Genomic DNA, 15,222 nt, shown 5'->3' with positions numbered 1-15,222 from the left:
AAGCCAGGAAGCAGTAAATGGAGGTAGAGTATTCTCAGGGGCTCACTGCTTATGAAATTATGAGAGCTCTAATTCATAGCAGAGAATTGTAAAGAAATCACATAAATTAAGAAGACAATGACAGACAACCCTACAAAACTGAGCAAAAGATTTGAATACTACCTCCAAGAGAAAAAAAAAAAAAGAAAAGTGTACAGAAATGGCCAATATATATTTAAAAGACCAAATTCATTAGGCAACATATAAATCCAACTGACATGATGGAGGGGCTACTACCTTTCTATGCCAAACAGAATGGCTAAAATTAAGGCTTGAAATATCAAGTACTGATGAAAATGTGAAGCATCTGGAATACTCATAAGCCTCTGGTGGGAGTATGAATGAGTACAGCCACTATGGAAGATTACTTGGAATTATCTACTAAAGCTTCTCATCTGCCTACCAACGATCTAGCAGTTCCAAATATACCCACCTGTTTATATATGTTCACCAAAAGAAATACAGAAATGTTTATAGCAGAACTATGTGTAACACCATAGAGAAAAGCTGGAAATAACCCAAACGTTCATCAATATGGACACACAAGTTTGGTGTACTCATACACTGGAATGCTACGTGGCAATGAAAATGAACCCTACTGCTAAATGAAGCAGCACTCTAGCAAATGAAATGTGGAGTAAGAACGAATGAGACACAAGAAGTACGTACTGTAAAGTTCTTCACATAAAGTTCAAAAACAGGCACAATAGTCTATGGCGATGGAACTAAAAAGAGTAGATACCTCTGTGGTAAAATCACTGAGAAGGGGAATAAGAGTGATTTATGGGGTGATGTCGTACTCTGTTTCTTGATCTGTGTGGTGGTTAGAGAGGATGTTCATTCTCTAAAAATGTATTGATCTGTGCATTTTTGATTTTTTGCACATTTCTGTGTGTATGTTACACTTTGTAAATGGGTTGACTTACAAAGAAAGAAGCCCAAAATTCAAAAAGAGGTGAAAAATAAACCCAAAATATAAAACCTCAGAGAAAAACAAGAGGAAATTTCCCGAGAAGCCAATCCAACATATCACTTTACACACACACGCGCGCGCGCACACACACACACACACAATCTACCCACAGCCTTCACAAACAACCATTTGGTTCACTTACTTTGAGCCAAACCTCCTCCTCCCTCTCCAGGCTACCTTCTGTCTGCTCACTCCTTTTATCCTGAGGTCTGTTTCCATTGGTGACACAGGGAAACCAGCCAGTGAGAGGACGGTGCTCTGGTAAATCTGGATGGTATGACGTGCAAATCTGAAATGTAATTTCAATCAAAAATTAAATGTATAAGGTGAGAGAGAAGTAAATACAATGACTCTGTAGCTCAAAACCAAAGTTTTCCTCTCTTTCTGAGTGCCTAATGATCACACTATTGGCAGAAAACTTTTCTCTAAGCAGAAGAATGCCTCAATGCTCTCTGTTAACCTCAAGATATAATTTACCTGGGTAGAAAAACACACATGATAACTCTCAGCCTACCATCAACCCAGATATCTTGCCCAAAGAACAGTCCTGGAACATTTTAGGCAACTGCTCCTAGAATTAGCCATAGAAGTCTGTCCAGGATGATGGTTATATCCTTACTGGGCAGGATCCACCAGTCCGAGGAGTGAGGCTACTGAGTCAGAAACCATTAAGCATTCAGCTGGGTAAAGGAGTCAGGGAACAGAAACACCAGAAAATTTCTCCACTTAATACTTAAGGAAGATAGACAAGCTAGACTAAAAGCCACTTCAGAGAGCTGTTACTAACTCAGAATCTCCCGACTTTCCTGGCTTCCTGTCACTGGGCACCAAGAACTCTTGAGAAAGATGCCAGATTTCACTGACGAAGTGTAGTGAACATTGCTAGCTGCCTCCCCATATCCATTTCCCCTTACTTTCTTATTAGGAAACTCTGATTTTGTTCAAGGTGGCAGTAAATCCAGTTATAAACGCTCATCTCCTCAGAGACCTTTACAACAAAGGGTGATGACGTGACCTGGATGTGACCGATGAGATGTTGGTGGAAGTCTATAGTGTTAAACGTCCAGAAAAGCTGCCATGATTGTTTCCCAATAAAAAGGGAAAGACTCAGCGTATATGTACTTCCTGTGAACTTCCCCCATCTTCCTGCCTGAAATGCTGACTTCATGCCTGGTGGAGTCATCTTATGAATAGGAGGAAGAAAGCTGCAAGCCAAGGATGGAAAGAGCTAGAATCTAGAAGATTCCAAGGTCCTTGAGGAGTCTCTCGAACTAGAGCACCAACTCCTGGCTAGTTTCTCAACCTCCTGGGGGTCTCCTGAAGTATACAATGCAATGATTTCATCCTGGCCTAAAATACCAACAGAGCTAAATCACACTTCCATTGAAATGATGGTATTGCTTATTGTTATGATGAATGGAAGAGTTTAGTTGGCAATGGATGCATCTGGAATAGTACCCAAAAGCCAAAGCCCTTAATCTTCTTTTCAGTATTCAACTCTAATTCATAGATGTCAGTCCTTAAAGTCCTTGGAGGATTTCCTATTTATTTAGGTGGATATTCATGGAAAATTGTATACCAGAGGATTTGTTTTTAGTACTAGCTCTAGAATTTCTTCAATAATAACAGTCCTTTAAATCAAGTTATACTTTGATCTTTAATATACTTTAAATTTCATTTGATCCTTGTGATAAACCATTGAGTTAAATGCAAAAGTTATTACTATCCCCATTTTACATATGAGAAAATTGGGGCCCAGAGAGGTTAAGTGACCTGTCAAACCTCGTTTAGTGATAACAGTAGTAATACCAGTGAATTCAATATTGTAATCCAGGCATTCTGACTCTTTACTACTTCTTTTTCTTCTTGTAAAATAAATTCTCCCGTATAGAAAGCCCAAGTGTAATTTCTGATATTTGTACATCTAAGGTTAATTTTGCGATGCTTCTCTGTACCTTGGAATCAGCGATTGTACAGCCAAATGTTCCTAGATGAAAACCAGTAAGGGTAAGTGGGGTAAGGGAGGTGTGGGGGGCGGGGTGGGAGAGATGAGATTTAATTGCTAGTCCAGAAATTTTTCATTTAATGTTACCTTATTCCGAGTTCAGTAGGGACTAAATTTGATGTCAAAGACAGGAAAGAAATGTAAGCCCCCCCATAAAGCATGTGAGAGAGAGAGCCCCTTTACAATTCTGCTCAGCCTTCACTCAATTCTTCCGGCTTGATTTACCATGGAATGAGGTTCTCCAGTTACCAAGGAAGCAGGACACTTCTTGTCTTCATGAGAGGAATAAGCCTGGGTGGCCCACTGATCCACATATCCTTTGGGAGTATAGAGGCCACAGTCTATGATGCTGGTTTCCTTCTCAAAAGGTTCACATATCCCATCTCCCTCATATATGTAACATAGGCTTGGCTCCCCTGGCAAGAAATATTGTATAACATTTCAAAAAGTGTTTATAGATGTCATGGAAAAATCATTGCATTTTTTTCTCAAGTCCACAAAAGAAAATGCTGTTACTGCCAGCTAGCTTAATACCCACCCCAAACATACAGACAAAACGATGTGCATGCACACACACACACGCACACGCACACTCACATACACACACACACACACACACACACACACACACACCTTCCTAAAGAAGAAGGATTCTTCATGGGGAGAGGAGTAGAATCCATCTCTATAATAGAAGGTATAGAAAGCAGTGGGATTTGTGAATAAAGAATAGCGAGAGAAAAGTAACCGTAGGCTGGAGGTAGAAAGAAATTTGAAGGCATCGTTAAGCAAGATCCTGAGGGAAGGAGGGGATATAAGAGTAGAAGGTAAAAGAAGAAAGAGAAGTTAAAGAAATGGTATGATGGGCTATGTACGTGGATCCCCTTCATGGTTCTTGAAGTAGTAAAGTATTTGAGGGATTTGTTTTCTATTACTCTTTGTGGCTGAATCGTGTTTCCTCAACTAACTGCACCACTGCTCTGAAAGAGACAATATGGGCACTGGGTTTTCAAGGCTTACATGCCTCTTCTTTCCTTTCGTCTTACAACCATGCGGGGTGTGCATTTTTTGTTTGTGTCATAAATAAGGAACATTTTGCCACAGGTCCCTTGATACGTAAGTAATAGAGTTTGGATTGGAGCCAGGCTCACAGAAGGTGGGTGCAGTGGGGTCTCTATCAAGCTGAGGCCGAGGCACTGCCTTCAAGAGCAAACAAGTGAGGAGCGAATCTGTAAGAAAACGTGCTGGAGTGTTAGCAAGCGAGCTTGTATTCCCTGGACAAGTTCCATACTTGCTCACCAGATAACTCCTCCTAAGTGAATAGTACCAACTACAGACACGTAAACTAGCTTTCTTCAAGTGTGGAAAGCTGAGGTACAGTTAGAAAGCCACTTAGTGAGTTCTGGTCCCGTTTTCTACCAAAACGTAGGACAATTAACATTAGTGGCATGATTCTAATCTCCTATTTCTACTTTAAGTAATAGGACAAGATGACAGGACCAAGATTTGGAAACATAGCAACGTACAGGTATACATTCAGTAACATCATTACTAAAATTCACTGTTACTATACCATTCTCGTTATTTTTAATTCTTCACAGCAATACCACAGGGATGCTGAAGTAATTTTTTCAGTGGCTCATCAACATGTAGCTACTAATTATTTTCCTTCACAATTTCTTCCAGTCTAAGGCCCTTCTGCTGTAAATCTGTCTCTACTTACCAGGAATAAGCCAATGTTCCCAGGATGGGGTTCTAGCTTATTTGGGGTTTTAAACTCCTGCATTCCATCCAACCCATGGCCTTCCCAAATCACTCCCCCAAACCCAAAGCCAATATATGTGCATTTGGAATGACTTTCCCATGATGATTTCTCTCTCTCTCTCTCTCTCTCATATATATGCATATATATGTATTTACACATGTACATGTATTCATGTACATAAATATGTGTATTTAATATATATGTTTGCATTTATGTATATATAAATGTATTTTATATTATATTTTATAATGTACATATATATATGTCTTGATTCTCTATTTATAACACTGTGAATATTTCTTCTTGCTTCTATTTTTTTCACCATGGACTTAAAATTTTTGCCTGTTTTTTCAAGTCCGTCTAAAAACAACAGGCCATTTAAAAATATATATATTTCACCATGGTCCCTTCAATCCTAATTTTTGAGAAATAATGGAATATAACTATATGCTGAGCCATGCTATGAGCATATTATACAATGAAACAGAAGTCTAACTGTGGAATGGATCATCTTAGCCTTACCCTGTAAAGTTAAAATAACTTAGATGCAGTCTTACTGGATTTGGAGGCTAAGGAAACAGGAGCCAAGTTTAATGGGATCAAATGTGTTAGAAACAAAACAAGGTGTACTGTTAAGTTAAAGGAGGCTTGAGCTGTACTGGAGGAGACACAGCATTAAGAGAATACATGTGTGCGTGTATGTGTGTATGTGTGTATTCAATGAGCCCGTTATGTTGCCACACACACACACACACACACACACTGCAAACAGAGGTGGCATTAACAAATACTTGTGTACAGAAAAGGGGAGGTAATCGGTTCGGTGTATTCTGTACAGCCAGACCACATCTGGAGTATTGAATTCCTTTCTGGGCATTGACCACATGAAACATGCCAGGTTAGGGTAAATAGGAAAGGGTCTGGAAACCTAATCACATGAGGGGATGTTTGGACTGGAAAGGAGAATAATGGGGAGGCATTTCAAATATCTGAATGGTAGTCAAATAAAACAGGGAAAAAATTATCCTCTGTAGTTTCATAGCAGGGCAAAAGCACTTGATTAAGCATGAGGAAAGCTGGGCTCCAGTGCTGGCCCTTCAGAGCCTCATTGTGTGCCTGTGGATTAGTCACTACAATGCTCTGAGCCTCAGTTTCCAAACCAGAGAAGAGGAGAAGGATCGTATTGCAACAGATAAAGCCATTCTTAAGTAGAATGGTGCATTTCAAGATGTGTCCTTCACTGCTAGAAGTATGTAAGCAGAAGCTAGAGGCCTCTCTCTCAAGAACTGGCAGGAGAGATTTCTACACGGGAAGGAGGCCAGACTCCAAATCCCAGTTAGACTGCACACATGAAGGGAGCAGGGCCTCTATCAGACTCGTGGTACCTGGCGGGCACTGCCTATGTTTTGTTAGATGGACAGATGAAAGACTCCTAAGATTCTATAATTTTGTGAATCTACTCTAGGTAGCAGGAGAATTTGCGCGTCCTGTGCAGTATTTTACACCTTAATTATACGTTATTACAATCATATCCTACTTTACTTTGCGATTTAGAGGCATTAAGATATTTTTCAAAGCATCGCTCTTTACAAAATTTTGGCGAATGGTCATGTACCACAGAAACACTGCAACGTATACAGATGGGAGTAAAATAATAATAATAATCTACATGTAAGGAGCTCATTGATGATGTCTTTAACCAGAATTGGGAGAAGTTTCCTAGATGGTCTTCCTGCATGGCAAGAACCTAGAGTCAAAGCCACCTAGTGATAACTTATTACTAGTGATTTGCCGGGATTAAGCGGTGTTAGGACTCCCCGTCATCAGTCATTATCTTACTTATGAAACACAGCCGCCAAGAGGTATCTTGCAGTCTCTTTGGCTTAGAATGTTTCCCGCACTGATTTTTATGTAAAACCTCTGATTGTGCTGCTTGGCTGGTGTTTTGGTGGTAGACATGAGGACCCAAGGGCAATCCTTGGTAACATTAATCAAGGAGGCAGTGTACCCCAGTGGTTTATATTTAGATTCTAGAACCTCACTTCCTTGGTTCAAATCCCATATTATTTAAGCTCTCTGCACCTCAGATTGATCTCCTCATAGTTCATGTAGGGATTAAATGAGATACTATAGGTGGGGTGACTGGGTGGCTCAGTCAGTTAAGTGTCTGACTTCAGCTCAGGTCATGATCTCACGGTTCATGGGTGCAAGCCCCGCGGGGGCTCTGTGCTGACAGCTCAGCGCCTGGAGCCTGCTCTGGATTCTGCGTCTCCCCCTCTCTCTGCCCCTCCCTTGTTCATGCCCTCTCTCCCTCTTTCTCCTCTCAAAAATAAACATTAAAAAAAATTTTTTTAATGCGATACTATAGATGAAAGTTAGTGCCCGCCTGGCACACCACAGACACATCAAATGTCATTGTTGTTATCATTCAGCTATATGTTATAGGATATCAAAAGCTCATGGAAATAAGACACGGAGATGCCTGCAGAAACAGGACATAAGCCTAGGTGGTGGTCCTCCACGCACCTGCGCAGTGGAAGCCTTCCTCCAGCTGGCACGCCCTTGAGCAGCCATCTCCGCTCAGAAGGTCCCCATCATCACATTCTTCTCCCAGGCTCCTGGAAGGTCAAAACATACATTCTTATATACACACAGGCATAAAATAGTTTTCTTTTAAATTATTAAAATCCCTCATTATACATTAAAAAGTGCAAGCTGGAGAAAAGCAAGTGCTAAGAGAATGCTCTTACATAAAGAGTAGCTCACGTCTCAGAAACATCTAGGAGATCCACGGGGGTCCTTCCAGGGTTTCTGGTAGATGGCATTAAGCTAGAAAAGGCCTGCCAGCCCTATGATGAGTGAAATCTTAAAAACAGCTGGTTTGGTGAGGAGGAAACCTGCCTGTCTATATGTTGTTCTGTTTTCTATTCTCTTTTATATGATATTTCTTTGTGTTTTCATTGTTTTATTCTATCTAGACACAGTTGCTATTAAAGTTAGGGTTTTGTAAGCTTGAAATCTTCTGTTTTATATACCAAGAGACTCAGCAGCCTGATTGCTGCCTGGTCTCCGTCCAGGGCAAAGCTAAGGCCCCGTCAGGTCCTGACTCCCTACTACCACCTGGTGGCAGCTATCATATATTGCAGGGGAGAAATAAATACTGGGAGAAGAAAAATGTCATCGTTTTGTTTTGAACCTGAAAAGCTGACACAGCTGGTGACTAATTTGGATTGGGGTGGGAGAGTTAGTTTACACTGAGGGCTACAGGAAGCATGTTATGGGAACAAAACAGGTAACACAGATGTGGCCATTGTAAAATGGATGGAGGGTTACCGTTTTTTCTTCTTGACTTTGCACCAAAACGGACACATATTTTAACTCCAATAGACAAAGGGTTTGGGCATGCTAACGTGCTTTCAGATGAGGACATAACTAACAGCTCTAACCATTGTCTAAAGTGTGCCTCCCCACAGGGATGGAGTGAAGATTAAGTTATTGGATATGAGAATGCTTTCATACGAATTAAAAGCATGCTATGAACATAATTATATAATAATGTGTTAAATGGTAGGATGCCAACGGAGAAAGGATAACAGATACGAAAAACAACATGATTGAAGAAATCAAGGAAACTTCAAATTCCTTCTTTCTTGGAAGATAAGCCAGCTGAGGCACTGCTACCCAACAGAAAGATGAGCGTCACACACATCATCTTTCATTTTCTAGTAGTCACGTTAAAAGAAAGAAATAGGCGGAATTAGTTTTAATGATACATTTCATCAAACTCGAGACATCCAAAATAGTGTCATTTTAGTAATGTAATCAGTATGAAAATGATTAATAAAGCACATTACATTCTTTTACACATCCCACATCTTTGAAATCTGATGGGTATTTTTCACTTACAATACATCTGGGTCCAAACACTTGATCTGTATTTAGATTTCATAAACTCTATTGTTGGAAAAGTAGATTCATCTACCCAAGTTGTTCCAAATGTATTTAAAGGTTTTCTGATAACTGAATCAAGTAAGTTTTTAAACTAAATTTAAACTACTTAAAATTAAATAAAATTCCGTTTTTTGGCTGCACTTGCCACACTTCCACACGTGGCTTGGATGTCCCACATGGGCAGACTGAGATGATCGCTTCCAAATAAATGTGGCTCACAAGTCCAGGGCCTCCACAGTGTTTGCTCTGATGGTCTTACTGCGGTGTTATCCAGTGTGACAAAAATATATTATAACTAGTCTCAGGATGACTTCTTGGGCATCTGTGATCCCCTTAGACTGAATCTATACATTTGTCAAGCTTTAAACAGTGGGTTAAACAATTTGCATGGCTCCTTCTTGCTGTGTGTGGAGTGGAGGCCCTGCCTCTGGCTGAGACAAAGCTGTAATTCACAGGTTTCTTCCCACTGGGTGGTGAACCATTTATGACTCTTTATAGGGAGGGAATACAGGCAGGAAATAGGAATGTTTGAACGAGGAAACTTGTGAGGCCCAGCAGCCAAGCAGATGCTGCTTCAGGTGAAGCTGTTTCAAGGCACAGGAGAGAAGGTGCAAGAGCAAGTTGGGAAGGGCTCTTCAGCCCTTCCTGTCCCCAGACCCCCAGGCAGAGGTGGCATCCTGGGGCCTCCAGGCGGCCACCATCAGAGAAGTGCGGTGGGAGACACCTAGGGCAGAGTGTTTTGCTCAAGGAGGCTTCTGCCTGGGTAGTCCTGGTAACCAAGCCTCCCAAACACCTTAACGGGTGGGCGGCAGACTTCAAAAGAGGCGGCCAGAGCAGGGAGAGCATCAACAGCAGCCAGCCTTACTCTGTGCACAGAGTCCCGGGGAGGAGCCCAGCAGAGACGGAGGAAGCGGGGTGCAAAGCTGAGACCGCGGTAGGCAGAGGTAGCAGCCAACTAGCAAGGTCGGGGTATCGGCGAGGTTTGCCTTACACCAGAGGTTAAAATCTTAGAAGATGGAGAAACAGGCAGCGTTCAGTGATGGCTAAGCAATGCGAGGGATCCCAAGAAAGGCTACAGAACTGCTTTCTATTAGGGCGTCAGGATACTATGTGTTTTCACCCAGTCTGGGAAATTAAAAAGAGGCCATCTTATTAGCATGCAGAATCTAAGACACATCACAGCGCCTGGCCATCCGGTCTCCTACTGCCACAGTTCTATACAACGAACATATCAGGTCAGACGAGCATTCAGGACAGGTTAATACAGGGCGACTGGAGGGACATGGGGGCGTTTTCAGTGCTAGATTTGGAAAAGTCCCAGACAAACCGGCATGAATTAGTCCCCTAGGCTGATACCACAAAAGGGAAACAGAAAAAGGAACACGGTGTGTTAAGAAGGCAAAGTAGTGATTTCATCCTTACCTTGGTAGTTTTACAGAATGGCTGTAAATACACCGCAGTCAGGTCTTCTAGTGGTCAAGTGAGCCAGTGAAGCTCAGAACACTATAGGGACTTTCCCCAGGTCACACAGCTAGTCAGGGGTATGGGACAGGACACTGATTTGACACATACCCTCACCTGGTCTTTTAGCATCATCTGACATATAACCTTCTCCCTTATAAATTCCTTCCCTCAATCACTGTCAGCACTTGTCCTTTGAAACCTTAAGAGCTGCCTGCCACCCCCTGAATCAGCCCCAGTATCTCAGTACCCTGCAGTGAGCTCTAAATAAAAGTGAGCTTCTCCTCAACTAAGATGTGAGTGATCTCTCAAGATCACTGCCAGGTCCTAGATTTCGTTTGATGCTAGAATCACATAGTGCCTCCAATTTCCAAGACAAGTCAAACTGAAACTCAAGATTAACCCTCCTGTTCAGGGCAGGGCAGGGCATCCTTGCTCACACATTCCCATGTACCCGCTACTCACCCTGCCACCTTCCCGTCTCCACAGTAAGGAGCTCCATGGATGTGGCTCAGCGGAGGCGAGGCTTCTCCTAGTTCTGTTCCAGCTCCAGCTTGAACTTGGTACCGATACAGCTGCCCAGGTGTGACCTCCCTGTGGAAACCAATGAGCCGTGACCATTACATCCAGAAAGTGAGACGCTGCCCTGGGTCCTTTGCAGATGGCTTGCAGGGGTTTAAAAGAAATATTATGGGGAACATAAATGTTAAACATATGCTACGTTATGTAAATCCAAGTTCGGGCACACAGCCTTACACAGCAGCAGAAGGTTTGCAGACATATTGGTTTCTGTATTCCCAGTATGTCCCACATAGTATACATGCAGTGAATGCTTGCTAGAGAGAACCACCGAATTAACCAACAGTCCTATACAATCTAGGAGGATGGCATTTCAAGTATACCTTTATCGTGTTAAAAAAAAACAACCACAAGCCAACTATTGGAAAACCAGCCGTCTGCATTCTCGAAGTAATCAAAGACACTGAGGAGGACAGCGTTAGTGTTTGGACTCAGCAGGGTCCTTCCTGGGTCTTCGGGTCACAGTTTTCTTGGGTTTCGAGAGAATTCTTGTCTTAAAGACTCTGAGTCCTCAGAGAAAGGACAAACTCTTTCCTAGAAGGAGGTGACAACAGCTTCCGCCATCATTCTTGGGATGCCAAAAATCCCACAACTAGGAATATGTTAAATGACTCCCCACCTCTAGCCCCGCCCAAATTTATATACACTGGGAATTGGGTTTTATTGGTTGACACCAGAGATGGAAGGAATTTATCAGACTCTCTCTAGAACCTGAGCGCACTGATCAGGTAGAGGCATGAAAGACTGAACATTTAAGTGGGGGTAAGGGACTCAAGAGAGGGCTGCCGTTTCCAAAAACAAATTCTGCCCTTCTCTTAATTTTGCTCAGTGCCTGCCTGGATTGGAAAACTCTCACCAAAGTCAAGCTCAAATGGGAGTTACGTAGGAGGACAGGATCCCAGAGGGTTATGGGGACTGCCATGAATGGCCGCCACAAATCTCCTGCCAACAGCCTCTCCTCCTTAACAGATTCTTCAACTCAGCCACTCTCTTGCTTAATGCCGCAGCCAGCCAATGGGAAATACTGTGGGGTCTCAGAAACATCTTTAAAAACCTCCCTAGTGGCTTTTGATTATTTTAACAAGAAAGACATCTAAATATTAAAGATTTTTCAAGCTCCACATCGGCTTTTTTTAGGGAAACAATCTTCTCACGAGAGTGCCAGATATTTCAAAAGCAAAAGCAATTTTTTTTATTCTAATCAATTCTGATGGCTCCCTTTTCAGAGTGGTTTCTGTCAGACTTCTCATCCAGCCACGCATAAAAGTCTCACACTGCCCCGCAGCTGGGAAAAGATCGGCCAGGAGCGTCAAAATGTATTTACGCTTCTTGTGGATAAACTCAGCAGCAGGTTGCCCGAACCTTCAATGACCTGAGTTTATAAAAGGCACCGTGTCACAAAGGAAAGGGAACCAAAACAAGACTCGGTCATAAAACCGGATTTTAATCCTGAGTCTGCCACAGGTAGCTGTTCAACCAAATTGAAGTGAAGTCTTAGTTTTTGCATCCACAAAATGGGGTACGACTGACTTTAAAGGTTGTGTGTGTGTGTGTGTGTGTGTGTGTGTGTGTGTGAACGCATGTGTGGATACCATGTTAGATGCCAAAGGTCATTTTAACTGCCTTATTAGAGAAGCTTGAAAACTGATTTTTCTTTTTAAATCTGTCCCATGAGCTCCCCTCTCATTTTCATGAGCTTTGTGCCCATTTCATTGTCCCCCAGGTGTAATTCAGAGAGCAGGTATGACAAGAAAAGTGGAGTAAAGCTCAAGGTCAACGTCGTCCTCTACTTTCGTGCAGCTATGGTAGACTGCAAATTGACCTCAGTTCCTTCCGTCCCACGTTCATGCCCCTCCGCAATATGACGTCGCTATTCCTCCCATCAAGAGACAGAGTCCATTTTGCCGCCCCTTGCGTCTGGCATTGGCTGTGTGACTTGCTGTGGCCAGCGGGACGTCAGCACGAGTAACGTAGGAGCAGGTGGGGGCTTGCCCCCCCTGCTGCTGGTGCCCTCCCATCCACCGTGAGGACAAGCCCACGTGAAGCCTGCCAGGGAATGAGAGGTCATGGTCGTCTTCCCAGCCCTGCCGACTGTTTCAGCTCAGCCAACAGGTACAGGAGCCTGCCCGGGACCGTCTCCGCTGACCACGCCAGTCCAGGTGACAGCAACCAGCCGATCCGAAGGATCATGAAAAATAGTGTTGGTGGGGCACCTGGGTGGCTTAGTCGGTTAAGTATCTGACTCCTGATTTCAGCTCAGGTCATAATCTCGTGGTTCATGGGATCCAGCCCCGCATCAGGCTCTGCACTAACAGTGTGGACCCTGCTGGGGATTCCCTCTCCCTCTCTCTCTCTCTCTCTGTCTCTCACTTTCTCCCCCTCCCCCACTCGTGTGCACTCTCTCTCTCTCTCTCTGTCTCTCTCTGTCTCTCAAATAAAACTTAAAAAAAAAAGAAAAATTGTGTTTGTTGGTTTAGCCTACTTCATTTTGTGATTATTTTCAACGCAGCAAACACTAATCTAGCACCTCTGATACCATTTTTGTTTTACCCCAAGTTCTGGGCAGTCTCTGAGGAAAGTTATAAGGCGGGGGTAATGTGCCTTTGGGGATACAAACCTTCTCCTTTAGACCTTGAACTCTTTGGCGCCAATGATCTTACCTTACTTAGTCTGTGTTACCAGCACTGAGCACACAGTGCCAGGAACACAGCACAACTCACTACGCATAGAAGGAACAGAAGAAAGAGAAAAGGGAGCTGGAAGGGAAAGAGAGAGGGAAAGAGGGAGGAGCAAAAGAGGGAAGCGTGAAACACACATCAGGAATGAGTCTTGAAATGAAGGTGTGCCTGCAGGACACTTGGCTTCCTTGCTCAACGATGAAGAGTTAACTACCGTCTTCAAATGGTAGAGGAGCTGTGGCAGATTATCCAAAAGTTACAGCAAGGATCAGAGATTAAATTGTGTCACTAGACAGCAGTCGACTCTGATCAACTTATTTGTGGCAAATACTTTCAGTCCAGCAGAAGCACCTCAGAGAAGAATCTCTTTTTTTTTTCCATGATCCTAATGATGGCAACATTACTCAGAATACTTGCTCGCCCCTTCCTGGGAAATATTTTTCTTCATCTCAGATACGCCACTTTAGAATAAAATCCCCTCTGGGATTCTGAACATTTCTCCAGCTAAGGGCATGTTGGAATGGAAAAAAGTGGGAAAGGGGAAGCAAGACCCACTCCCAAAGCCCCAGGAAGCCCCATGGTTTAGAAAGCCCTACTGCCCAACTCACACGTCCGTGAACTTCCTGTGAGGATTTGTCACCACCATGGGCAAGCCATTGGCAAATGGGGGCTCACGAAGAACCTGGTACCTCACAGGCCTGCAGCCAGAGCACAGGGGACTATGGGGCTGGGAAGTTAGCAGAGCTGCGTCAATCTCCATCCGCTCATCAAAGGTGTAGACCTTCACCCCCGAGACCTTCCCGTCCACATGCAGTTTGATAGTGAGTGGGGTGTCACAGAAAGTGTCTAAGGGGCCCAGGTGCACAGACTCCTGGTGTTCCAGCAAGATCTCCGTGTCAAAGAGTGCCTGGGAGGAGTCCATGGAGAGGTAGGTGACCCATAGGGTAAGGGTGTCAGCTTGGACCGGGTGCTGGAAGAGCAGCTCCAGGCTACAGCCTTCCGAAGGGCAGGGGACCGTCATGTTCATATGGTACAGGTGGAGCTCGGGACTCCAGGCCTGCAAGCTCGGCTCACAGGGCTGGTCCACGTCTGGAGGCCCTGAGGGAGGTGAACAGAAAGACAGACGCGTCAGGAACTGCCATTAAGTCTAAAAATGAGTAGCTCACGTGAGCAACCAGAAAGAAGAAAGAAGAGAGCTTTGAGCCAATCCCCACAGAAGTTGGTCGACGTCGTGGGGTAGATCTTCAGTCCTACTGAGGACAAACATGTGACAATTTAGAAGTTTGTGTCTTGCTCCATACCCCTCTACATGGGGCCTCTAATAAGCGTAGCCCAGCAAGGCTTCCAGAATGGAGCAGGCGCATGTGGAAACATGAAGCTAATGCAGTCAAGGTAAGTCATGTCCTTAAAGAGTCCTTGATCAGAGGAGAATTATTTGTACTGAGTTTATTCATAATGTATGATAAATCAATGCTTCTGAAACCCTGTTTTATTTATTAATAAGGCCAATGTTTGTTTCGGTCCGTCACTACATTTTGTTTAACTAGGCTCTCCGCAAAACTTTTTTCATTCCCTAAGATCACACCTTAGCAGTCCTTCCAAATGACTTTTAGCCGAATTTTACAATCATACGTTGAGATTTCCCTTTTAGTTCAGGTATGAGCAGTTAGGTCACTGCATGGAGGAAACTGCAGGCAGGAAATAGAAGCATGTATTTGTGAGTGGGGAGAAAAATAGACATTCAGTAGCTAAGCAAAAAAGGGACGGTCAAAAA

General features: G+C 43.4%; 1 protein-coding gene across 2 annotated transcripts in view; it reads right to left on the bottom strand.

The window, feature by feature from the left end:
* Positions 1 to 15,222, bottom strand: part of PAPPA2 (pappalysin 2) — a 269,050-nt gene that overhangs the window by 125,294 nt on the left and 128,534 nt on the right. For both annotated transcript variants that reach the window (XM_042976274.1, XM_042976275.1), the window contains exons 7-11: positions 14,057 to 14,546; positions 10,657 to 10,785; positions 7,306 to 7,397; positions 3,243 to 3,433; positions 1,155 to 1,301 (exon numbers count right to left, since the gene is read on the bottom strand). In XM_042976274.1, coding sequence (XP_042832208.1) covers positions 1,155 to 1,301; positions 3,243 to 3,433; positions 7,306 to 7,397; positions 10,657 to 10,785; positions 14,057 to 14,546 — 1,049 coding nt within the window. The remainder of the gene's footprint in view (positions 1 to 1,154; positions 1,302 to 3,242; positions 3,434 to 7,305; positions 7,398 to 10,656; positions 10,786 to 14,056; positions 14,547 to 15,222) is intronic.

This window comes from Panthera tigris, chromosome F3 (genome assembly GCF_018350195.1).
Source record: "Panthera tigris isolate Pti1 chromosome F3, P.tigris_Pti1_mat1.1, whole genome shotgun sequence".
Taxonomy (NCBI): Eukaryota; Metazoa; Chordata; class Mammalia; order Carnivora; family Felidae; genus Panthera; species Panthera tigris.
Note: the sequence above shows the minus strand (reverse complement) of the source record. Positions and strands in the feature narration are given on the sequence as shown.